Source organism: Ceratotherium simum, chromosome 22 (assembly GCF_057802395.1).
Source record: "Ceratotherium simum simum isolate JZ-2026a chromosome 22, ASM5780239v1, whole genome shotgun sequence".
Classification (NCBI taxonomy): Eukaryota; Metazoa; Chordata; class Mammalia; order Perissodactyla; family Rhinocerotidae; genus Ceratotherium; species Ceratotherium simum.
The window spans coordinates 25,105,326-25,131,247 of record NC_141921.1 but is presented as its reverse complement, the minus strand read 5'-3'; the positions used below and the strand labels follow the sequence as shown (position 1 = coordinate 25,131,247).

The 25,922-nt window shown below is 55.0% G+C and overlaps 1 protein-coding gene across 7 annotated transcripts in view; it reads left to right on the top strand.

The window, feature by feature from the left end:
- The first annotated feature begins 1,312 nt into the window (after positions 1-1,312).
- Positions 1,313-25,922, top strand: part of ZNF362 (zinc finger protein 362) — a 38,968-nt gene continuing 14,358 nt past the window's right edge. The window contains exons 1-5 of one of the 7 annotated variants that reach the window (XM_087446349.1): positions 1,313-1,697; positions 15,890-16,015; positions 21,549-21,612; positions 21,782-22,028; positions 25,183-25,504. In XM_087446349.1, the coding sequence (XP_087302475.1) occupies positions 15,978-16,015; positions 21,549-21,612; positions 21,782-22,028; positions 25,183-25,504 (671 nt within the window). In that variant the 5' untranslated portion in view covers positions 1,313-1,697; positions 15,890-15,977. Of the gene's footprint in view, positions 1,698-10,534; positions 10,625-10,746; positions 11,138-15,889; positions 16,016-17,125; positions 21,399-21,548; positions 21,613-21,781; positions 22,029-25,182; positions 25,505-25,922 lie in introns of those variants that run through there. The other 6 variants (XM_087446351.1, XM_087446353.1, XM_087446352.1 and 3 more) reach the window with 6 other exon arrangements.

The following is a 25,922-nucleotide window of genomic DNA, read 5'->3' as shown; positions in this document are numbered from 1 at the left end:
CACCCTAGATCTAATGTCTGAAGACTCTGTCCTCCTCCTTGGGAAAAATAATGGCCTCCTCTGTCCAACGACACCCCCCTGGACCCCCCCCCCCCCGCACTGCTGGGGTGCTTTGTAATTCCAACTAATTCCTGTCACACATATGTTTTGTGCTCTGCTCTGTGCCAGGCATTGTGCTTGGGGCTTGGAGCTTGAAAACAAATGGCCTAGTGGGCCCAGTTGCTTCCAGTTGCTCACAGCCTTGACATCCTGTGCTAGACTGGAAGCTCCATGAGGGCAGCGGCTTTGCCCAATTTGTTCATAGCTGTGTTTCCAGCCAGTAGTAGCTGGTAGGTCCTCAACCACTATTTACCCAATTGGGAAATGCTTCCTGGAGGACCGCAAACACTGGCAGGTCATTGTGTGTGTGTGTGTCCTTCTCAGGGGACTGGGTACTCCCTGAGGGCAGCGCCAGCCTCGATTCTTCGTGGCCTAGAGGCTGGGTAGCAGCAAGTGTCACAGAAGTCTGAGCCGGTGACAGGACCCAAGGACTGGCCGCCTCCTCAGGTAGAAGTGAAGTTTGGAAGCTGACACAGCCCGGGAGGCCGAATCCGCAGGACTTGGTGACTGATTGGCTGGGGAGGGTGAGGCGGGAGGAGGAGTCACACACAGATGGCTCTGAGGTCTGGAGCTGGGGAACAGCCGGTGCCACCTCTGATAGACTCTGCGTGAAGAGCCGCTGACAGCCTCGGGCGGCCCCACCCTTTGGGGGCTCGGGCCTAGGGCCAGGGAGGGCCGGAGCCTACAGAGGGAGGGGTGGCCTGGCCTGTACAAACTTCTGTCCCCCATCCCCATGTCCTCGTCTTAAAAAAAAAAAACTCTCATCCTGGATTTTGAGCACGATCGTTGGTTATCAGGTGTGGGGGCCCATCCTGGGGGGCCCCTCCAGCCTGCTGTCTGCGAGAGGGACCCCCAGGGGCAGCCTGGTACCGCGCGGGCTCGGCCTGGTGGGGGCCGGGGTCCGCCAGGCCCAGGTCCCCAGCCCGCCATCACCGGGGAGGGGACGGCGAAGCGGCGGCCCGGTCTGGGCGGGACAATGGCCGCGGCCGCCGGGGCCCCGGGAGCCCCCGCGCTGGGGAAGGGGCTGGCCTAGGGCTGGGCGCCGGTACCCTCCCCGCGCGGCTCGGGCGGGCGGAGGGGGGCGCGGAGTTCCTTTGTGGCTCTGCCTCCGGCGCGGCGCGGGCGGGGGGCGCGGCGCAACTTTGCGAGGCGGTGGCGGCGAGCGCGAGACGAGGCCCCGGGGCCCGAGCGGGGCCCCCAGCGCGCGGCCCGCCCCCGCCCCCGCCGGCCCCCTCCCCTCGCGCGCCGTCGCCCGCGCCCGGCGCTGCCCACTCGCGGGAGCCCCCGGGGCCGGACGGGCTGCGCAGCCGGAGAGGCGGGGGCCCGACGCGGCCCCCCCGGAGCCGGGCGCCTGGCGCGGGGGCTCGCCGAGCGCACGGGGGGCCGCGCGGCGCTGCAGACCCAGCCTCCCGCCGCCGCCGCCGCCGCCTCGGCGCTTGCAGAACCCAGAAGTGAACAGCAGGCGACCCGGAAGGTTTGCGCGCGGCTCCGCACCGAGCCGGAGCCGGAGCCCGGAGCCGGAGCCCCAGCCCGGCCCTGCTCGGGCCGCCGGGCGCGGGGCTGCGGCCGCGTCCCGGAGCCGCCGCCAGCACAGCCAGGTCCGTGCGGGCCCGGGGCGCGCGGGGAGCGGGCCCGGCGGCGGCGGCGGCGCCCGCCCGCGGGAAAGTTGCGCCGAGTTGCGGGCGGGGGCGCGGGCCGGGGCGCGGGCGCTGTCAGCGCGGGCCGGGGCGCCCCGAGGGCCGGGGGCCGCCTGCGCCTGGGGCCGGGCCCGGAGCGGCGGCGGCGGCGGCCGCGCGCGGGGTAGGAAGTGTCTCTGGCGGCGTGTCTGGGTCTGCTCTCCGAGTGTGTGCGTGTGTGTGTGTGTGTGTGCGCGTGTGCGTGTGTGTGTGTGTTTTCTTAAGCCGGGCTATTCAAACCTGCTGCAATTCTCCGGTAAACAATGATTCATGGGGCTTAATGCAAATAAACGGATTGCAAACGGCGCGGTTCGCGCACTTTGCAGCCGGCCCGGTGGAGCGGCCAGTGCCGGATTTCTCCCTTTTTTTGCAGATCTGCAGAATATGGCGTCCCTGTCCTGTTTTAAAAATAAGCCAGGCTGCCATTTTTGTTTTTCTTTTGTCTGAAAATTTTAATAAAACTGTCTGAGAATGTGGGAGAGGCGGCTGGAAGCAGAGGGGGCACCCGAAGGGTTGGCTTTTTTTCCTTTTCTTTGGCGAGAGTCGTGAGCCTTTCGGGGAGGTGAGACACAATGCAATTGCACTTTAAAGAAAAAAAAAAAAGGAAGCCGCTGGGCGATTTAGGGGGGAGGGTTGGGAATTTAAAGTTAACTCCGAAAGTTTTCTTTTCTTTTTTTTTTTTAAGCTCTTTCCTTTTTTTTTGGAAGGCGGTGAAATGCCGCGAAAGGATCTCGGGGCGCATTTCTCCCCCCAGCCAGCAGCCTTTGTGGGATTTTGGGAAAAAGTTAACTGCCGGTGTTCTCGGAGCTGCGGGGGGGATGTGGAGGGTTCGGGGTGGGGGTTTTGGGGGACCAGGAAGCGTCTTTTGGAAGAGGCCCTATAAAAATGCCATTGTAAGGAACTGTATCCTCAGATTTTGGGGGAGAGGGCTAGCAAAAGGGGCTCTGAGTGGGCCCAGGGTTTCCACCTAAGATCCCTGGCATGGGGGAGTCGTCCTGCTGTCCCCCACCCTGCCCTCCAGCAGTGTGGAGCCCTCCGACCTGTGAGCTGTGTGTGTCGGGGTGGGCCTGTCTCCTTCATGGGTGGCCGGGGACCCCCTTGTAGGCGGGAATCCTGCCTTGGGCGCTGGAGTGGCTCCCAAGCCCTCGGGCAAGTGTGCTTGGCAGTTGTCAGTTAGAGATCCCCTTCCCCGACCTGGTGGGCCTCCCGGCGCCGGGACATGGCATCTGGTAGTGAATGCCCCCAGGTGGGGGGCTCTTGGCTGGGTGCAGGTCAGCGGCTCCAGTGGGTCCTGTCTGAGGGGAGGGGCAGGAGAGGTTGTCTGATGGTGGAGGGCGGCTGGTTTGCTAATCAGGGTCTTCTGAGCGTCTACCCTGTGGTGCGCTCTTACCCAGTTCTGCCACCCTTGCCTGACACCTGGAGGCTCCTCTGTCGGAGACAGTGTGGACTTCGGTGAAGTTTCTCAAGTGTCTCCCTGGATAGGTCAGGGCCTGCTGGCTTTGCAGGCTGCAGAGGGAGTCTGAAGGCTGGCCCCACGAGATCTGGGGTGGCTGGCGCTGTCCAAGGCTCCAGGGCAGGTTGGGCCTGGGTCTTTCCCTTTTGGGAAAGTCTGTCTGTCCTGGGAGGACCCTGAGTCTGTCTAGCTTCTGCCTCAACGTCTCCTGAACAGGAGACCCCTCTAGTCTCACGCCTGGTCTGTGTCCTGGCTCCATGGGGCAGCAAGCCAGGCATTTTTCAGATGGAGAAACTGAAGTCCAGTGAGGGGAAGTGACTTGCCCAAAGTCATACTACCAGTTAGAAGGAGAGCTGAGACAGGGACCCAGGTGTTCAGGCTCCCACTTCTGGGCTCTCTCCACTGTTCTCCATTGGGGCTCTGATCCCTGGAAGAGTCATTTTGGACAGAACTGGACTGGAGTGGGACAGTGTGTCCCCCATCCCTCTCCCCAGCCTCTGCCATCATAATCCTTCCTGTGAATGGAACTTTACGGTTTGCACAGTGTTGTGCATGGTTGTTATCATATCAGCCTCTTCCAGAAGCTCGGTTGGGGTGAAATTGTCAAGGTTGGGATACTTAACTCCATTCTGAAATTAGGAAACTGAGGCTTGGAGAGGTTGAGCAGTGGCAGAGGAGGGCTTAAACTCAAGCCTCTAGACTCCTTGTCTGGGCCTTTTCCTAGGCGGGCTTTGGTGCTTGTGGACCAGACTCTTTCCCACCTGCTAGTTTTTGATTTCTCAAATTCTTCTGCAGATGCAGTGACTGTAAAAATCTAGATGCCTACCCCTTAAAGAATGTCAGAGCTGTAAAAGTCCTGAGAGGTCATCTGGGCTCAGAGAGGAGAAGCCACTGGCTTGAAGTCACCCAGCGATTTGGGTCCCATTTAGGACCAGAGCGCAGATCTCCTGTCACCCTTCCTCTGTGAGACCCTCGGGGAGACTGAACCGTTCTACCCATCGCCAGGCTCCTCTGGGCCCTGGAGAGCAGTGATTGCTGGTGGTGGTGGTGGTGGTGATGGGGCTGTAGGCACTAGAATGGCCAACACTTGGCGGAGACCTCGGTTTGTCCCAGGGGCTGAGAAATAGGTTATCTGCGGTCTTGGGGAGTGGAGGCAAGATGGCCCCAGGTAGAGGGGAAGCTGGTGTGTGGGTGAGGTGTGGACTGTGTCTGAAGCTAGCCTGGCCCCCACCCTTCCCTTGGCAGACACTTCCCTGCCCTGCCTCTCTGTAAAGTGAGTCATTTCTTCTTTCCTTCCTTCATTCATTTATCTACCATTGGTTAGTTTATTCATTCATTGGTTTGATAGATCATTCCTTTATTCTTTCATTGTACATTCATTAGTTTATTGGTTAGGCATTTCAGTAGTCCCTCTATCTGTCCGTCCATCCATCCATCCATCCGTCCATCCATCCATCCGCCCATCCATCCGCCCATCCATCCCTCCATCCATCCATCCATCCATCCATCCATCCATCCAATCCCCAGCTCACCTTGCCCAGGTTGGACAACCATGTGAGATACACGTACAGTCCTCTGGGGCTCCAAAGCCAACAGAGAAGGTGTGAGACTGCAGGTGCGTAAAGCATTTGCCAGGGTGGTGTTTGTGGGTGCCTACATGAGTCCCCAGGGAAGGTCTCTTGGAGAAGAGGAGACATGAAAATACCAAAGGAGTTCTACAGACTGTCACAATGGTGGATCTGGGTCCTGGGACCAAGTCTCGTTTGTGAATCAGACTTGACAGTTTGCATAGTATGGTGCATGGCTTGTGTGACTTTGGGCACATTCTTCCTCTTTCTGAGCCTCGGTTTCTTGATCTTTAAAATGGGGTGCTCTCTGTGACTCTCTCATGGGTTTTGGGGAGTGATAATAGGCATGTCTGCCATGTCTCCTAGCCCTGGCCAGGAACGTGGTAGGAGCTCAGTACACACCAACTGAATTATAAGGATTGTTGATTACTGTCTTAGGCCCTACCTGATTTTGAAAACAGTCGTGGTGTTTTCAGAATGAGCCAAATGATCTGGGGACCCTGAAAGCCCTGCTCTGCCTTATCATTCCCCTGCTGAAACTCTTCTAATGTTTCCTAGGCTTTTTTTTTTTTTGCAGGGAAAGATTCGCCCTGAGCTAACATCTGTCGCCAATCTTCCTCTTTTTTTTTCTCCCTGAGGCCCCAGTGCATGGTTGTCTATCCTAGTTGTAAGTGCCCCTAGTTCTTCTATGTGAGCTGCCACTACAGCATGGCAACTGACAGATGGGTGGTGTGGTTCCGCGACCGGGAAGCGATCCCGGGCCGCTGAAGCTGGAGCGCAGAACTTTAACTACTAGAGACATCAGGGCTGGCTCTCCTAGGCATTTTGATGAATAAAACTCCAAAGTCCTTTGCAGCCTCCAAAGCCCTTCATGGTCCAGGCCTGCCCAATCCTCAACCTCAGCTGCCCACGCCTCCCCCCGCCCCGCCCCCGAGTCTCACCACGTCCAGTCACATTGGCTTCTTTCTGCGCCTGGAATTTACAAAGCCTGTTGGCAAGGCCTTTGCACATCTCCCTGCCTGGAATATTTTTCCCTAAATGTTTGAAGGCTGGTGCCTTCTTGTTTCACAGATTTCGACTAAGCTGTCACCTCAGAGTGGGTTCCCTGACTATCTTGCTCTGTAATAGCTTCCCACTGTCACTCTGGGTCACGTCAGCCCCTTTTTATTTTCTTTTTTTTCATAACTTTTTTTTTTTTGTGAGGAAGATCGGCCCTGAGCTAACATCTGCCAATCCTCCTCTTTTTGCTGAGGAAGACTGGCCCTGGGCTAACATCCGTGCCCATCTTCCTCCACTTTATATGGGACGCCGCCACAGCATGGCTTGACAAGCGGTGTGTCGGTGCGTGCCCGGGATCCGAACCGGTGAACCTGGGGCTGCCGCAGGGGAGCGCACGCACTTAACTGCTTGCGCCATCAGGCCGGCCCCCCCCCTTTTAATTTTCTTTTGTGGCTCTTAGCTGTGTCTGAAACTGTGTCATTTATTTGTTTATGTGCACTTCTGGCCTGTCTACACTGCTGGAACGTGCTTCAACCCATGCAGGCGAGTGGGCAGGTGGTTCCAGCATGGTGTGGCTGGGGCTTTAGTGGAGGTGAGAACATGCTGGGGAGCCCGGTGTGGCGGTGGCCCAGGAGCAGCGCCTGGGAGATCAAATGACACGGAACTCTGTCCTCTCTTCCCCAGGGAGGCTCCAGGCTGTTGTTGGGAAATAATGAGATGATTAAATCACAAGATCTAAGAATCCTGGTCTCTTCCAATCTTAGCATCTGAGAAGCTTTCCACCTCAGAACCTTTGACACTTGGAGTCTCCACGTGATCCAATCTGTGATTGAGAATCTTACAAAGGGACTCTCATTGCCTTACTTATTTAGCGTCCAGAGTGCTTACTTTGTGCTAGGCTGTGTTTAAAAGGCTGTATAAATGTTAATATATTTAATCCTCATTGTTGTTAACCCATTTTACAGATGAGGAAACCGAGGCACAGAGAGATTAGGGAACTCGCCCACGTCCATGGAGCTCATCAGGGGCATTGTGGGATTTGAACCCAGCACTCTGGGGCCCCTCCTTAGAATCCCACACCTGTTGAGGGGAAGCCCAACGTCGCCCGACACCTGCACAGAGGGGGAATCCCCTTCCCACATCCTTCATCTCTGCAATGGCAGAGAGAATGGCAGGGAGCTCCCTCCTTACCAGAACCCCCAGCCTCCCCTTGTCAGGCAGTTGTCGTTGCTGGAAAGATTTTCTTTACAAAGAGTAAAGTGCTGCACCTCCCGTGTGAATAACGCCTGGGAAGCGATGTTAGTGTTAGGGTTTCCCAGTGCTTTGGAGCTTGTGGTTTGATGACTTCAGTGGCTTCTTTCTCCCCACTGGGTTGTGAGCTCCTTGAGAGCAGGCAGCTTCAGTGCTCAGTGTTGAATGTATGAATGGATGGATGGATGAATGAGTACCTCTGTACTCTGTAGCTCCGTGCTAGGCCAGTGTCCAGGGTGTTGGACAGGCTTGGTGGACTCGGGGCAAGAGGACAGTTATCTCTCCATGTAGCCCCAGGAAAGTCCGTATCCGATGATGTTCATATACCCAATCGTTGGAGAACCGTTTGAGATCTAAAGTTGTGCACTGATTGCAGAGAGGTGGACCACACAGGTGATCCAGTCAGACCTTTCTGTCCATCGGGGAAACGAAAGTGGGCGGGGACAGCAGTGGCCTCCTGACACTGTGCCTCCCGGGCTTTCTGCTCCCCAGGTGCCAGCAGGCTGCTGCCAGCCGTGTGTGCCTTGGGGTTCGAAGGCAGGAACAGCCCTCATTGGGGAAGCTGCTCCCTCTGTCACACAGGTCTCCTCACTACCACAATGGAGGTGATGTCCCTGGATGCACAGGGCTCCTGAGGGCCCAGTGCCATGCCTGGCACTTGGGTGGGATTGAGGAAGTGGGCGGGTGGAAGTGTTGGGGGCTTTGGTGGTGGGGACGACTTCCTGGAACCCCAGACTGGGGCCGGGCAGGATTTAGGGAGGGGCTGAGTGGTATCTATGGACAAGGTGTGGGGAAGGCCAAGGGATTTGGCTCTGGGGCCCAAAGCCTCCTCCCTGTCCCTGCCTCATCCATGTGGCCACGGATATCCTTGGGGAGGTCCTCATCACCTGGGTCCTTCTCTGAGCTTTGGGCAAAGGCTTCGTGATCCTTGAGGGGACAGTCTAGCCATCTCAGGTTCTGGGGTTCAATGAGAGGATGCCTGGCTGGGTGGGTACCCCCCAAAGGAACTCGTACATATTCACACTGTCAGCTGTTCCACTCCCACCCTTGACCCTGCTGCCCCTGCCCCACTGATACCAATTTGGGGTGCTCCCCTGCTGTTTCAGAAACACCACCAGAGGTGCCCTGAACTGGGCCTGCAGGAGGCAGGAGTTCAGGAGGCATGTCTGCTGGACTGCACGTCCACACACATGATGCACACACACCACACTGGAACTCCTGCCACCCGCAGGGTGATACACCTGCGTGTACCCGTGTGCGCCCTCCCGAGAAACGACACACAGCTGCGTGTACCCCTCCTTGCGTCCTTTCACATCATGGCACACGCCATGTCTCTTATGTGCACGCAGGCATGCTCATGAACGTGTGTGTTTTACACGTGGGTGCATCTTGCATGCACACACTCATTTAGACCCATGAGGATTCATTTATACCACATTTTGGGCCTTGCACCCAATCCCTCCTGCACGCCCCTGTACTCCTGTGTGTCCCACACCTGCCTGGATCTGCCTGCGGTGGCGGACCAGGCAGCTCATTTCCATCTGCCACCTTCATTCAGCCATATATCTTGAACATTTATTATGTATCAGACCCTGTGCTAGATGCTGGGGGTAGAAAGGAGGAAAACTGAGGTAGTTCCTGCCCTGGTCGGGGAGACAGACATGATACAAAAACTCACACAAATGGTGACAGGAGGACAGATTTAGGTGAAGGCTGGGAAGGAGCTGCTTTTCTATGACGGGGGCTTCCCTATGGCTTTGTGCTTTTAGATTTACTATCATGAGTGATGATAACGGTGTGTGCAGGGGAGAGGAAGTGATATCTGAACTGTGGCCTGAAGTTTTCCAGGTGAGGGCATTCCAGGCAGAGGAAACAGCCTGGGCAAAGGCGCTTAGGTGGGAAATCAAGGATCCTGGAGAAGGTGGTAGCCCCAAGACCTGGGGGAGGGTATAAGAGACCGGGAGGTGGACAGGCGCTGGTCTGGCAGGGCCTGTAGTAGGTCTTCTCTGGCCTGCTTACCCCTCCCAACGTGTCCACCCCAACTCTCCCCAATCCTCTTGCTGACCAGCCCAGCCCTCTCTTTGCTGCCTTGCCCGGCTCAGGGCCCGTCTATCTGCTGGCCTCTGCCCGCGGCCTGAGCCCTGTCTCACCTGCCCCACAGGCTCCCTGCCCCGGGCCCTGACATACAGCGTGAGAACTATGACCACCTGCCCGGGCTTCCCGGCCCAGGTCCCCTAGGACCTGTCTAGAAAGCTCCTCAGGGCCAGGCCACAGCTGGGGTTCAGCAGTCGGCTCCCCTGCTCTGAGTTAATCCCACCCATCAGCAGAGCAGCCCCCCCGGGGGGGGGTGCTGGCCTCCACCCACAGCCCCGGTAACCTCACTGGTGGGTCAGATTTCCATGTGGGTCTTCAGGATGTTGGGAAGGGCTCCCTTACGCCTTAGAGACCCTAATCACAAAGCTACAGCAGTAGGTAACACAGAGTCCTTACTGTGTACCAGACACCATTCTAAAGGCTTTATACGTAGTGTTAACTCATTTAATCCTCACAACACCGCTGTGGAGATACCATTATCATCCCCAGTGTGGTAACAATCTCTGGGGCTTCGAGCCACGCTATCTTGTTTCAGAATCCGTACTTCTAGCCCCTCAGTTGCCACGTTGCCCCTCAGAGGGTCCAGGCACGCAGGCTGTGATTTAGTTGAGTCTCTTAGTTTTACAGAGGGAGGAACAAAGGCCCAGAGAGGAAATGGACTTGCTAAAGGTCACACAGCGAGCCGATGGCACAGGGTTCCCGCTCCTCTGCCCTCACCAGCTGCATGACCTTGGGCAGGTTACCTGCCTCTCTGAGCCTCATTCCTGACCTCAGACAAGGAAGGGATTCCCATAGAAGCCGGGAGGGTGGGACCTTTGGGGGATGCGAGGGGGCAGCAATTGAGAAGGGACACGGGTAGAGGCTTCTTGGGTACCCAGGGTGTGTGTGCTTTGTAATAAATCACTAAGCTGTTCATTTATGTTCTAAGCATCTTTCTGAATGTGTGTTATGTTTCGAAATGTTCACAGCATCCACCTCGCAGGGTCGTTAGGAGCCTGAGTGAGACACGCGTGTAAAGCATCTCACAGTGCCTGGCGTGGAAGAGGTTCTCAGTAACCATTATTATAATTATCATCATTGTCATTTCATGCTGGCAGAGGAATTCCCTGTGGGGATGGGAGCTGGGGGTCCCCAAGGGAAATGAAGCAGAGAAGGGCATGTGTTCAGAGCCTGCAGAGCATTCTCTCAGCCCTGAGAAGGGTGTCATGGCCCATTCCCTAGGTGAGGGCAGTGAGGCTCCCCGAGAGGGTCCTTGCCTGGGTGTATCTGGGTGGCTGGCGGTGGGAAGGGAGGGGGAGGGGGCAGGGGAGGGGGCAGCATCCCAGCTCCCACTGCCCAGGGCGCAGACAGCAGCTCCTCCCTCTCTGATCGGCCCCAGCATCACTATGAAAACAGCCCTTCCCAACCCCGTGGGGCTGCGGAAACCCAGCCTAATTGGATCCAGGACCCTCGGGAGCCTCGTTCCTCACAGGAAGTTCCCAGGAGTGAGTTTCCAAGGCTGGCCTGGGTCTCGAGGGCGGGGTGGGGCGCAGCAGCTGGGGCTCAGAGCTCTGGGCTGCATGGAATGGGGGCACATGGAGGGCAGAGGGGTCGTGGGAGGCAGACTTGGAGTACATGGGGCTCTCGAGGAGCTGGGAAGATGGGAAGCCTCAGCTTCTCTCTCCTACACCATGGCTTGTTTGTCGCTTCCTGGCCATCCTTCTGGCCCCATAATGACCTGTCCATTGAAAACCTTGACCATGGCCTTCCCCTGCTCATGGACCTCCCATGGCCCCCCATGGTCTTTCATCCAAGCACCTTAGTCTGGAACTCTGACCCTTCATGAACTGCCCGGCCACTTTCCCTCCTTCCCTTACAGATTCCTGCACTCTATCCACACCAGACCAAACACGATGCTGAGTGCTTTCCTGCCGCTGGGCCTTTGCACTTGCAGTTTTATCAACCCGGCCTGCCGTTCCCTAGCATCTCTCTCTTGACATCTCCCCTTCCCCCCATCAGTAAGTTCCACCTTCTTGAAATCTTCATTCTGCCCTTGGTGGAATGAGCTCATCTTCCCGGGAACTCCCCCACCCCCTGCCCGGCTGTACCCCAGCAGTAGCTTGTTGCCTCTCTCTGGGCAGGGAGCGTGTTTGAGAGCCCTTTGCTGTTCCAGGAAGCTAGCAGTTGTCCATGTCTTTGCACACGCTGCCCCTCTGCTTGGAATGATTTCCCTCTACTCTCTCACTCTCCTGGCAAAATACTGGGTCTTTCTGACCCTCACAGACAGACCCCTTCCTCTCATTGATTCTCTTAGTGAGCACTTATTGAGCACCTGGTGTGAACTGGGTGCTTGAGCACCTACTGTGTGCCAGCACCTGGTTCTGGGGCTGCAATGGTGGCCCTGTCCTCGTGGGTCACAGCTAGAGGGAGTATTTAGAGCCGTGATACGAAGGTGGGGTAGGGAGAATGCAGGGGGCCATGGGTGTGGCCATGGGCGTGGCATTTTTGTTGGAGAGAGGGTCAGAAAGTGACCGTGAGCTGAGACCTGAAAGCAGAACACAGTGAGCTATGGGGCGGAGCTGAGATATGGGGCTGTAACCAAGGACCAGACCCAAGTCCTGATCTCAGGGAGCTCACAGCTCTGTGGGGACCGGGCAGACAAGTCACCAGGCAGTTCTGGGCGGTAGGGTCAAGCTTGGTGGGGGAAGCCCAGGAAGCTGTAGGCGCTCAGGGGAAGGGCTGCCAGTATAGCCGGGGAGGGAGCTGGCCATCAGGAAGGTGTCCCCAAGGGCTGTGACTCTGACCTGACTTTGATGGTTGATGGGAACCTGGCAGGGTTCCAGCTGGGTGATGGCCCCCAGGTGGAAGGGCACAGCCTGTGCAAAGGCAGGGGGGTGTGAGAGAGCAGCTTGTTTTGGGGGACCTGCAGGTGGTGTAGTGAGGCTGGAGGGAGGGAGGTTGTGGGGATGTACCTGTGGGGATGCATGTGGCCAGCAGAGCCTCCTTGGCAGAGCCCCCTGGGTGCTGCACTGGGGAGTTTGAACTCCAAAAGTGATGGGAACCCAAGAGAGATTTTAGGCAGGAGAGTGAGCGGCCTGGGCAGACTTTGGCCTGGTCCTCCCCACTGAAGTCCCCGATAAGAGGGAGAGTCCCTTCCTGACTCGTCTTCTGACTGGGGTCTGGGGTGGGATTTGAGGCTTGCTGTGGGACTTGAGTGAGCCCCTGGCCCTCTCTGAGCCCCTCCCATCTCCTGTGTAAACCTATAGGCCTGAGGCCAGAATCCTCAGGGGGACGTGGGAGCAGGGGGTGGTTGGGGTGTCTTGCTTGCCCAAGCTTGCTGAACCTTTATTTTTATTAAAAATATTTCTTTAAAAAGTCACATGACTATCTTGCTGAAAAGTCAGAGAACAGGAAAATGAAATGAACCAAAACCTACCATTTCTGCCCTCACCCCAGGCCCAAACACCACCACTGTGAGCATTTTGGTGTTTCCCTCCCCTCTTTTCTCTCAGCACCTAGTTTTTATAGAGATGGCGTTGCTCTGTCTAACATATAATTATTTAATCTTCCCTCTTCTCCTCCGACTAATGTCGTATCACGAGCGTTTTCTAAGTGACTGCGGGGTGGTTTCAATCTTTCTTTCTAACAGATCCAGCATCGGGGTGGGAAGCATGGGCTTCGGAGCCCGACTTTCTGGGTTCAGATCATACACGCACTGCTTGACTGGGCAAGTTTCTTAATCTCTCTGTGCCTCAGTTCCTTGTAGGGTTGATGTGAGTGTTAAATGAGTCATCCCAATGCCGGTGAACACTGGCTGTTATTAACGACTGTAGGCTGTGTCACTGGGTAACATGATTTACAGAGCCATCCCCCTATTGTTTAACATTTTGGCTGTTTCAGGCTTTTGCTATTGTCAGAAAACCACTGAGGCAAACAAACAGCTTTGCGCCTACAACTTCGTCTCTATTTGGGGTATTTTCTAGGGATGGATCACCAAGAATGGGATCACTAGGCTAGGAAGTCTGAAAATTTTTGGAGTTCTTGACACATTGTTGCCAGAATGTTTTCAGAAATGATTATTCCAATGTATACCAATAATGCCAGGGAGGACCGATTTCACCGTACCCTCACCAGCATTGGGTATTATAATTTTCTTCTTTTTGCTCTTTTAACAGGTGAAGCTCATTTCATTTTCACTGCTAGGGAAGTGGAACCATTTTCTGTGTTTATTAGCTGTTAACATCCTTTTTGGTCTGCTGGTCTTTACCGAGCACACATGGCCCCTTCTCAGATCAATTAGGAAGATAGGGCTTAGATACAGGAAATAGAGAACAGTGTTAACTCAGGGGACAGTACAGTGCCAGGGTGGGTGGGGAGGGCACTTAGAGGAGGGGGAGGGGACTTTTCTCTATCCAGGCCATGACACTTTCAGTTCCCTCCGCCCAAGCTGTTCATTCATTCAAGCATTTATCAGGTACTATGTGGGGCTTAAAGGTAAATGACTCAGCCACGGTTCTGCCCTGACAGAGCGCATGTCCAACAGCAGAGATGGACGAGAAAACAGTGATAAATGCTCTGATGATGGAAATGCAGGGCACGACAGGAGCAGAGAGGAGAGGCACCCAACACAGCCGAGGGGGTGGAGGTGGAGCAGTCCCGGAAGGCTGTCAGGAGGAAGTGGCCTGTAAGCTGGGGCCTGAGGGATAAGTTGGAGTTAACCAATGAAATGGGGAGGGCAGAGGGTTCCTGGGAGAGGAGGCAGCCTGACTGAAGGTGAGGAAGTGAGAAGGGAAGTGGACCACTGGAGGGACTCTCAGACCGGCTGGGCAGAGTGTAAGGCAGGAACAACCAGAGAGGCCAGAGGTCAGTGGGGGCCGGACGTGTAAGGCCAAAGGAATCCAGACCTTGTCTGGAGGGAAGTAGGGAGCCATGGAATGTTCTAAGTAGTAGAGGAGTGTAGAAACATCAGAGGAGAGTGGAATGGGGGACGGGGAGAGGTGGGGAAACCTGTCAGGAGACACTTGCAATAGCTGAAGGGGGCCTGGACCCCTGGGGCAGGGGCAGTGGGAGAGACCCTTTCCTTTCCCCACCCCGTGGAATCCTAGCCAGCTTCACACTGAAGATTGAATGTCACTCTGCCAGGTAGCCTTGCTGACATCCGCCACCCCTGCCTGGGTCATCTGTGCCTGGAGGTTGGGGGCTGTGCAGGGCCAGCGTACAACAGTCAATAGAGTGCCCGCCATGGGCTGACTTGACCTCCCCCTGCTCCTCCAGGCCTCCAGACCCTCCCTCTGTACTCCCCTGCCTCGCTCCCGGCGCCCCCGCCATGGGGGCTACCAACCACTCTCCTTCTTTGATTTTCTTTTTGTGCAGGGAAAGATTTGCCCTGAGCTAACATCTCTTGCCCATCTTCCTCTTCTTTTTTTTTTCCCCTCCCCAAAGCCCCAGTGCATGGTTGTATATCCTAGTTATAAGTCCTTCTAGTTCTGTGTGAGCCGCTGCCACAGCATGGCAACTGACAGACGGGTGGTGTGGTTCCACACCCGGGAACCAAACCCAGGCCGCTGAAGTGGTGAGAGTGCCAAACTTTAACCAGCAGACCACCAGGGTTCTCGTTCTTTCATTTTTTTTAAGAATAAATTTATTGTTTTCATTATAAAAGCAATATCTGTAACATCTGAACGATATTACAGAGAATCTGGAAATCAGAGAAACAAAGACAAAAAACCAGATTGGCTCTGGCCGCCTCCCCCAGCACTGCAGCCTCCCTCTGGGCATGGCCGCCTGCAGCTTGCTTTTTTGGACGCAGGTTTTTATTTTTGCCTCCTTGTGATCACAGCATCCAGACAGTTTGGGGTCTTGCTTTCTCCCATTTGCTTTGTTGGGAGCTAGTTCCCCTGTGGCTGCAGAGTCGGGGCAAATCTCATTTTTTAATGTCTGTGGGATGGGCTGGGGATGGGGGGTGGGATGTAAGTTGCTTCATTGCACACCCCTGCCCCACAATAGGTAAGAAAAGTCATATTCCACCCTGGGCTGTGGTCCTCTTTGTATCTGTATGTCTAGGCCTGAACCTCCCCGCATGGCAGGGCCTGGCACCTGGTATACCCCTCTCCCCTAGTGACCCTTTTGGGAGCTTGCTAGACTCGCTTCAGGGGCCACTCTCCTGGGAAAGGGTGATGGGCAGACTTGGGTGCAAATCCAGACTGGGCTCTGTGACCTCAGGCAAGTTACTTAACCTCTCTGGACCTCAGTTTCCTCATCTGTATGATGGGCCTATTGCAACAGTAAAATAATGGCTATAAAATGCCCTCACACAGTTCCTGGCCCATTGTAAGTGCTCAAGAAAAGGTAGTCAGTGTTATTGTTCTTTTTGATTCTGCAAAGAGTTTCTGAGACCATCTTAGGCTGGATGCTGGAATGGCAGAGGGGAATGGCACCCACCGTACCTGTGAAGAGCTCACAGTCTGATGGGGAAGTCCCCCAGGGAAGCAGGTAACCGCACCAGGCTATGACTGGCCCTGTCTTGCTGGGTGGAGTCCTGACTCTGTCACCTGCCAGCTGTGTGACTTTGGGCAAGTTGGTTGACCTCTGTGAGCTGCCGTTTCCTCTTCTGTTCAATGCATATCTCACAGGGTCACTGGGGAGATGCGGTGACATGATGCACATGCCAAACTCAGCACAGTGCCTGGCACGTCATAGGTGTTGAAATCAATGGTAGCTGCCATTTTATTATTATTATTATTATTGTTATTGTTATTCCCATATACAAGGTGCTGTTGGGAACACAGAGGAAGTGACTGGCTGGGGGTTCAGGGGAAGCTCCGTAGAAGAGGGAACACTTGAGCTGGGTCTTGAAGGATGAGTAGAAGTTCACCAAGTGGGAAAGGACACTCTAGGTAAGGAGCCTGTGATTCCAGGCTGAAATCTGTCAACGAGGGGTTTGTTCTTTGGGGGACTAAGCCATTGTGTTCATCCCAACTTCCCTGAGCACCCCTCACCGCCTCCCTCGGGGTCTGCCCTGAGGGCCATGTGTGCTCGCCCTCCTGGAACAGTGTCCTGGCGGCTGTGAGTTCCTGCTCACGAGCATTGCTGTGTGCCCATCTGTCCATGTGTGGGGTTGCAGGCCTGTGTCTGTCACGTGTGTCTGAGTTTGGTGCTGTCTGTCTGCATGTTCCTCTGGCCACGTTTGTCTGCCTCAGTATTCAGAGGCCCTCCCGGGCCGCACCATCTGGGCCACCCTGCACGTGTCCTTGGCCTCCGGCACTGACTGAATAGCCAGGCGTCCTTGGTCACTCTTCTCCTGGGCCCAGGTGAGCCCCTGCCTCTCACCTCCATCCCCGGGGGCCTCCTGGTGGGTATCCTCCCACGGCCTCCTCTTCTGGCCTCTCCAGTCCCGTCTACACTCAGCAGTCAGAGGGGCCTTTCTAAACCACTAATTCTGTCCCATCGCCCACTGCTCCAAGTCTTGAGTCCAGGCCTAGGATTCAGGGTCTTCTAGGTCTGGCCCTGGCTGATGGCTCCAGCCTTATCTGCCATGTCCTGGTCCACATAGAACACTTCAGCTCCCTTTACACGCTGTGTTGCTTCTCACCTCTGGGCCTTTGCTCAGGCTGCTGCTTCTGCCAGTAATTCTGCCCAGTTCTTTGCCTTCAACTCCCACTCATCCTTTAAGACCCAAAGCAGGCATCACCTGCCCTGGGAAGTCCTCCCTGATTCTTTCTTTCCATCCTGGGTCAGGTACCTGGCTCTGGGCTGCTCATCCCTTACTTGGGGTGCAGGAGCAAGTGACTTGCCCAGGATCACACAGCTGGTGAGTTGGAGCCACGATCTGAACCCGGGTATGTTGGGCTCCAAGCAAAGCAGGCTGTTCCATGGTCCAGGTGTGATGGTAGCTAGGACTTGTGCAATGGAGTGGGAGTCCTGAGGACGTGGCTGGTGGTGGGTCTCAGCTTGGAGGGGAGGGAGGGGACGTGTTGTGGATCAATGTGTGTCTGTGGCCTGAGCATCTGGGCAGATGGGGATGGCGAGAGGAGCTGCACGTCTTAGGGGAAAACCAAGCCCAGCTCAGGCCTGCTGAGTGTGAGCAGCCCACGAGACAGCCAAAGGGATGTGTTAGGGAGGCACCTGGAAAGCTGGGCCTGGAGCTCCAGGGAGAGGCCGGGCTGGAGGTGGAGACCTGGGGCTTGGCTGGTTTTTAAAGTCTTAGAGTAGATGGGCCACCCAGGGCCTGAGGCCAGCGGGAGACAGGAGGCTCCTGCCCTACCCTGAGGAGCCTGCGTGGGGGTGGGGAGCCATAAAAGAGACTGAGAAGATGATGAACTCAGGGGCATGGCACACAGGTCTTCTCAAAGGGTGCAGGTGGCAGGGAGGCTTTGATGAATAGGACTGGAAGGCAGCCCGTCGGCTCTGACCACATAGAGGTCCTTGGTGGCACGCAGTAGGTCTCATAGGCAAAAGTTCTTTTTTGCAGAAACTTGTGGGTCACGTGTCTGCTTCCTCCACTTAGTGTGGGGCTCCCGGAGGGCAGGGCCTTTTTGTGGGCCACAGGTTCTCCAGCACTGGTGCCCGTTTGTCCCATAGGGTATATCCAGAACGTGGATGGACGGATGGGCAGATGGGTGGATGGGCCAGCTGCCATCAGGAGGCTGTTTTCAGAGGCAGCTCTAGGAGGTGTTTCATTCCTCCACCCATCCAACTTGTTTCATCTTCAGAGCAAGAAAAACAAAATGACAGCTTGCTTACCCCACTGCAAGGACCAGGGCTGTGTGTCTGGGGGCTCACAGCACAGAGTTGTGGCTTCTCTCTGGGGCTTGAAGCCCAGTCTGCATGTCCCACCCGACCACCAGCATGTCTCCTCGGCCCGTCCTGGCATGCACACTCAGCCGCAGCCCTCTGGGCTCCTTGGCCCCCAGCCCCTCTGCCCCAGGCGGTGTCCTCAGGCTTCTCCCTCTGACCTCGGTCCCCTTAGCTTCCTTGCTCCCCTGGCCCCGGACACTCGCTGATGCCTCTCACCTCCAGCATCCCATCCCAACACCTTAGCATGACATTCAAGGCCCTGCCGACTGGCCTCTGTCTCTCATCCCCTCACCACTCTCCAGCTCTCTTAGGGCCAGTGGGTGGCTGCTTCCTGTCCTAGACCTGCTTTGTACTGTTACACTGTGTGCCTCTGCTAAGCAGTTGCCTCTGCCAGAAAGCCCTTCTGCCTTGTCCTAAACACACATCTGACCAGTCTCTCTCCTGCTTTAAAGCCCCTCCCTCAAGACAAGGTCTGAGCAGCTTAGCCCAGCCCTGGCCACCTTCACACGCACCTCTTGCCATGGCCGTGTGTCTGCAGGCCCCAGGGATGCACGGGTGGACACCCACCTCACGGGCTTACAGGCTTGGTGGGGGCTCCCATGAGATGCTCTTGATACGCACCTAGCAATGACACTGACACTCAGTAGGAGCTCAGCAAGTGTTCACCCCCTCACCGGCCTTCCTTGCATCTGACACACAGTAGGTGTACGCCAGGGCCAAGGTCACCAACTGAATCATTAACTTACTGAAGACCAGACAGAGAAGGATGCAGAAATTGGGCAGAGGCTGTGCAGATCAGATTATATGACCCAGGGCAGACCCTGCCCCTCTGTGGGCCTGCTTCTCCGAACAGGGTGTGGGGTGGTCCCTGCCTGACCAGGGGCCTGGTAAGTGACAGAGAGGATGCTCTATCCCAGACCCTGGGCAAGCACCCTTTTCTCCAGAGCTCCCTGACCAGGGTGGGGCTTTGGGAAGCCTGAACTTGGCATTGAACTTAAGAGGAGGAGGAGAAGACAGCTCCCCTAGAACTGTCTGAGGAACAGCCAGGTGCAGTGGGCAGAGTCCTGGGCCAGGACAGGAACGAGACAGAGCAGCCTGTTTCACCCCATTTTACAGATGAGAAAAACCGAGGCTCAGAGAGCCGATACCTATACTGCAGCCCAGTGCTCCCTCCTCTTTCCCCATCCGTGTGACCTGGGGCAAAGTGCTTCCTCCTGATGCTCTAGCTTCCTCCTCTGGGAAATGGGTGTGACAATTCTTCCCTGCTTCCTCGGACTCTGATGAGAATGCCGGTGGGTACAGAAGAGCCTTGTAAACTGTCCGCTGTGCTGGGTAATTATGTGGGATTTTCTTGAAAATAATTCTGATTATTGTTCCTTCAGTTATTCATTCTGTCATGGAACTCATGTTGTTGGTAACCTCTAGGCCTGGGTGCCAGGGATCCTGAGATGAACCAGACAGGTGTATCCAATTCCCAGGCTTCTCTGAGCCGGCTCCCAGCTCCTCTTCCCCCCAGCCCTGGAGTGTCCTCACCTTGGCTTACAGCTAGTCCCCTCCATGTTTTCCCTGGTGGACAACAGCAGGGGAGGGACAGGTCCTGCTGGATGAGTGGGTGCCTGCCTGTGGGGCTGTAGCGATGTCATCCTAAGACGGGGCATATTCACAAGCCTGCAGTCAGGGTGCCTTGTCCTTCCCTTGAACAGCTAAGGGACTGATGAACTGGACTTTGGAGTCAGGCAGATTAGAATGGGAATCTCAGTTCTCTGTGTCCTTGCTGTGTGACCTTGACCAAGTCACTCCACCTCTCTGAACTTCAGTTTCCTCACTTGTAAAGTGGGGTTGATGAGAGTACTTGCCTTTCAGTGTCAGTGTGCCTGGCAGAAGATAGGCACTTGGTAAATGGCAGCCTCCTCAGTGTGGCTGTTGCGTTGAGGTCTTGCTGAGAGAGAACTCTCAGGGATCTGGAGCAGTCAGGGAGAACTCCAGGCAGGAAGTGCTTCTTGTGTTGGGCTGGGAGAGATGGGCAGGGTTGGATGGGCCGAGGGAAGGGCAGCTTGGTGTCTGAGGTAGTGGCAGCAGGCGTGCTCTTAGAGGGCAGGGGCTGACCTGGACACCCCAGAGGCGGATATTCTGGTCCCCAGCCTGGCCAGGCTCAGACCCAAACCGGCCCCCAGGCTGGGAGTGAGAGGCAGAGATTTTTGCACGTAGCTATTGAGTCATTTGATGTGGATATTTGCTCAACCGAGGACTGGGGTTTGCAAAGCAAATTCCCCAGGGGAACCGGCTCGAGCAAATCCGATTTCTAATCTTGACTCTGGCACCCTAGCTCTGTGGTCTTGGACAGGTCTCTTCCCTTCTTCCCAAGCCTCACTTTCTTCATCTATAAAATGGGGGTAATAACACGTCCTGTGCCTACTGCTCAAGTAAAGATCACAAGAGATAATGAATATAAAAGATCTTTCTTAAAGTGTTGAGAATAGATTATGTCTTTATTGAGGGTTTTCTCCTGAAACCCTCTGCCTGCAACTCCAGCAGGGGCTTCTCAGGCTTGTAGGACCAAGAAAAGAGGTTGAAGCCATTTCGTTTTGACCTTGCCTGTCAAAATAAACAATTCCATTTAATAGCAACAATACCAGTAGGTATTTAGTTAGTAATTTCTATGAGAGAGAGAGAAATAAGAAATCTGATAGGGAACAAGACTTAATGGAATACCTCTGTCCAGCTTGGTCCCTGTAAGTCACTTCTTGACTTACTCTAGGAGTAAAACTTGCAGGAAAACTCGAACCCTCTGGAAGACTCAGATAGCTCTGAAGCCCCATCCTCATACTGCCCTGGTGGAAAGGCCTTCTAATCACACAGGCCTGCCATGGAACTTGCCAGAGGTGAGGGCCACAGGACATATTGTCACATACTTCTGCTGAAGAGCCCCAATATTCCCTAGCCTCAGGCCTCCTCCACCCCCTCCTTAAGCAAAGGGTTTGACACATCCTTGTAGGCAAAATGTTGCACACGTCCATGCTTGTTTCCGGAGGGTAACTTTCCAGAGGGAGAGTTTCTTGGGTCAAAGGATGATATTGTTTGGGTCTCTGAAAAGCATCCTGCCAAATTGCCCTTCAGAGAGGCTGTATCTGATGACCCAAGTTGCCCCTGTGTTCTGATGAGGATGTCTGCACTGTAAGGGGCATTGGTCAGAAAGGCAGGGATCAGAGATGGACAGTTGCCTCTGCTCTGTGGCCATTTAGAGTTGACCCAGGATTCCTCAGTTTGTCTCTGGATGAGGGGTCTTCTGTGTGGAATCCATGGGTCCATGGGGTTGGCCCTGCAGCCTAGGGCCCTGCTGGGGGATGCGGATTGACCTGCCAGCATCAGGGTGATGGGGGTGCTGGGACCACTCTGGTCTGGACGTGACCTTCGTCCTCTGTGCCCACTGAGGGAGACGCTGATTTCCAGACTTTCAGCCTGGGGACATGGTTCTCCGGCCTGGTAGGAGCCCTCTCTGCTGCGGGGTGAGGGTTCCCCGGGGACGGGGATCCCAGACACTTGCCCAGACTTGAGTGGGCGTAGCCGACGGGAGCTCGCCCCAGGCCGGTGGGGAGGGCCCTCTTCCCTGTGACCGTCGCTCTCTCTCCGCAGGATGGCCGAGCCTCGATTTAACAACCCCTATTTCTGGCCCCCTCCTCCCACCATGCCCAGCCAGGTAAGACCGAGCGTCGCCCCTCCCCTTCGTGGAGCTGCTCTGCTTTGCCCGGGGCTTTGGCTGCGGCCGGCGGGGTGAGGGGCGAGGGGCTCGCGGGGGGACCAGCGGCCCGGGGAAGGGGCCGGGCGCGGCCTAAGCCCCCTCAGTCCCTCTCCTCTCCCGCCCGCAGCTGGACAACCTGGTCCTGATTAACAAGATCAAGGAGCAGCTGATGGCGGAGAAGATCCGGCCGCCTCACCTGCCGCCCACGTCGGCCTCGTCGCAGCAGCCGCTGCTGGTGCCGCCGGCGCCGGCCGAGAGCAGTCAGGCCGTCATGTCGCTGCCCAAGCTGCAGCAGGTGCCCGGGCTGCACCCGCAGGCCGTGCCGCAGCCCGACGTGGCGCTGCACGCGCGGCCGGCCACCAGCACCGTCACAGGTACGGCGGGGCCGGCGGGGGCGGGGCCTGAGTGGGCGTGGCCGGGGCGGGGCGGAGACCTGCCTGGGTGGGGGCGTGGCGAGGATGGCCTGGGGCTAGGTGAAGGCACCGCTTAGGGGGAGCTCCAGGTGGCGGGACAGGTCCTACTAGCCACAGCCACCAGACTTTCTCCGACCCTGTACTCGGAGGACCCACCCCCCTAAATCTACGGGCCAGTCACTGCCCGCCGGAGGGTCAGCAGGGAGGCCAAGACAATGTCGAGAACTTTAGGAATCCAGAGAAGAACCCTGATCAGAGTTGGGTGAGGGGTGAGGGAAGGAGCCGATATGCAAGGAAAGATTGGCAGTTAACTAGGGAAATGGAGCAAGAAGAGGGAACAGCATGCAAAGCGAGTATGCACGCACAAGTAAGAGCAGGGGAGTCTGTCTGGGTGGGGAGGGCAAAAAGGTGATGATGATAATGATCATCATATGGCAGCTAACTCCAGCTGAGCACCTGTGTGTTTGCTAGTATTCGTTCTATTACTCCCAGCAGTCCTGTGAGGTGGGTACTGTTAGTATTAGGTTGGACAGTTGACCGTTTTTGACTTAGAATACCAGCAGTTTCACAGTTCACCTAATATGTCCATTCAAAGATGAGGAAACTGAGGCAGAGCTTCCCAGCCGGTCAGAGGCAGAGGCAGGCAGTGTGGTTCCAGAGCCCGTGTCTTAACCTTCTTGCTTTACCTGGTTCTGCTGAGGCTAGTGAGGCAGCAGGACCAGACTGTGAAGGGTCCTGGGGGCCAACCTATGCAGTTGGGACTCTACCCCCAGGCTTTGGGGAGCCATGGAGGGTTTTCAGGTCAGGGAGGGTAATGCTCAGGTTTGGGTTAGAAAGCTGGCTGCGAGGTGGAGACTGGCATGGTGGGAGACAAGCACGAAGGCAGGGAGGTCTGCAGGAGAGGAGGGGGGCCTGGGTGAGGCAGGCAGTGGTAGTGCAGATGGAGAGAAGTGGACAGATCTGAGATGTGTTGAGGAGGCAGAGTGGCCAGGGCTTGGTGCTGCCCTGGATGTAGGGGTGAGGAGTGGGAGGAGGTGAGGGAGACACCGGGCACTGCCAGTGCGATGGAATCATAGGAGCAGGAGTGGGGTCAGGGAAGGCGTGAGCTCAGTCTTGGATTGGTAGAGGCTGGGGTGCTGGGGGGACATCCTGAGGTGGTATCCCAGGGCTGGGGCTGCCTGATGCCCATCTCAGAGCCTGGTGGACAGGCTTTCTCTGGAGGCCACTGCAGCTGGGCCTCTGTTCCTCCCCTGGCTCAGCCCTGCCACCAGCCAGCATCTCCGCATCTCTCCCCCTCCCTCCTCCTCTCAGAGACGCCCAGGAATTAAGGGGCCTGGTGAGCCTCCCAGCCACACTCTGCGCATTCCCCTGTTATTACGATTTTATTAAATTTATTTTTTTCATTTTAAAAGTAATATTAAAAAAGTAATATAAGCATATTAAGGGAAATTTGGAAAAAAGAGAAACTAGGAAAAAAAAATCACTCATGATCCCCAGCTCCTAACCCAGCAGCTTAGAGAGTCTTTTGGTCCATTTCCTTCCTTTTTCATGTTTTTTGTTTGTTTTTTAATATGCGTGTGTGCTTTGCTGAGCTTGTGATAGTGCTGTACCCATGACTTTAACTTGCTTTTCCTACTCACCAATCTATCCTAAACATATTTAGTGCATTTTTTATTATAAAGGTAATGCATAGTCATTATAGAAGAGTTAGAAATTGCAGACAAGCTGAAAGGAGAAAAAATTAGCCTAGTCCTACTATTGTTAGCATTTTCATATGTTTTCTCTATCATTCATTTTATTTTATCCTTTAATCACAGATGTAAAAAATGGATGAATTCACCAGGTAAAAAATTCAAATAATATAAAAGCAGATAGACAAAGTATGAAAATATCCTTTTATCAAAAAATTCTTCTCCCTCCCTAGAGAGAACCACAGTCTACACACAATTTAGTTCGGTGTGTCTCTTCTGAGATCCATTCCTGTGCACTTACACACACATATATTGTCTATAGATACATATGCAGGTTGAGTGTGTTTTTAAAAATAGGCGGGTTCATACTGTCTGTGATTTGCTTTTGACAGCACATGTGGGCATTCTCTTCATGTCACTGCACATCTGTCTTGTTTTTGTGGCTGCCCAGTCCTCTGTAGTGAGTGTGGACCACATCTCTTTACACAGCCCCTACTGAGGACAAACAGGTTGTGTCCAGTTTTGTCGGCTCACAATTTTGTAGGAAAGGTCCACGGACACAGATCTTTGTGCTCATGTGCAAATTATTTCTTTATGGGCAACTTCTAGAAGTAGAATTGCTTGGTCCAAAGTTATGTGCATTTAACATTTTAATGATTATTGGCAAACAGCCCTCCATTAAAGTTGATAAATGTACCAGCAGCATATGACACAAAAGAGACTTGTGCCAACTCTGGATGTTATCTTTTTCAATGTACAGATTTTTGGTTTCATTTTTAAAAAGCATGTGATAGATACCATTTTCATCTTTTTGTCTGCTTAGCCTGACATTGTAAATGTTTCTAGTCCTCTCAGTTTTAAAAGAGTAACTTTTATTACAGAAAAAAGTTCATTGCCAAAGAATCAGCAAGTACAGTTAAGCCAAAAACATTTTGTTAAATTACTCCTAATTCTATCATCCACATCACATTTTGGTACATCTCCTCTTATTTTTTCTGTGCGTACATATGCATTTTTTTTTTTTACAAACATAATCTCCTTTTTAATGGGCAGTTAATGTTCAGTAGAGGAGATGGATCACAATTGATTGACTCCTTCTCTAATGTTGCATATTTCAGTTGCCTGTAATTTGTTGCTATTATAAATAACACAGTAGTGAACATCTTTGTGCCTCAGTTTTTTTCCTGTGGTTTGGATTACTTCCATAGTGCCCCTGTGACCTAACTCAGTTTGGTCCTTAGGTATCTAAGGCCTGTTACACATACACAAGCTCTCATTAAGTTACCCGTGGGTAATAATTTAGAAAGGGAGGGGGAGGCTCAGAAAGGTGGGGTAACCTGCGGAAGTCACACAGCTGGGCGGTCTGGGCTGAGCTGGCCTCGCAGCTGTCTCTCACCCCTTCCCCCACTCCGGTGTCTTTGCAGGTCTGGGGCTCTCCTCCCGGACCCCTGCTGTGAGCACCTCCGAGTCGAGCGCGGGCACGGGTACCAGTACCCCGTCCACACCCACCACCACCAGCCAGAGCCGCCTCATCGCCTCGTCCCCCACCCTCATCTCAGGGATCACCAGCCCCCCCCTCCTGGACTCCATCAAGACAATCCAGGGCCATGGCCTGCTTGGCCCCCCCAAGTCTGAGCGCGGCCGCAAAAAGATCAAGGCGGAGAACCCAGGGGGGCCGCCTGTCCTCGTAGTCCCCTACCCCATCCTGGCCTCGGGCGAGACTGCCAAGGAGGGCAAGACATACAGGTGGGGGTCTCTGCGGGAGGGGGTCCAGTTGGGTTTGGGGCAGAGGCTCGCGCCAAGGGCTGCCCCAGAAGCCCAGCAGCAGGGACTGGAAAGAGCAGCCCGGGGGGCCGAGGGGGCCGGCTAAAATCGGGAGGGCGGGGTCTCCTGGCGAGCCCCGCCCACATCCCCTGCAGAGGCGGGCTGGGGCTGGGAGGGGCGCCGCCCACAGCCAGGGGTGGAGCGAGTCCCTTTCCTGCTCCTGCAGGCAGTGTTTTCAAACCTCAGCGTTAGAATCACCTGGGAGCTTTCGAAAAATGCCAATGCCAGGGCGGCACCTCCAGAAATTCTGCTTTAATTTAGGGGGCTGGTGCGGAGGCCCAGGTATCAGCCTTTCTTTTTTTTTTTTTTTTTTAAAGATTTTATTTATTTATTTTTCCCC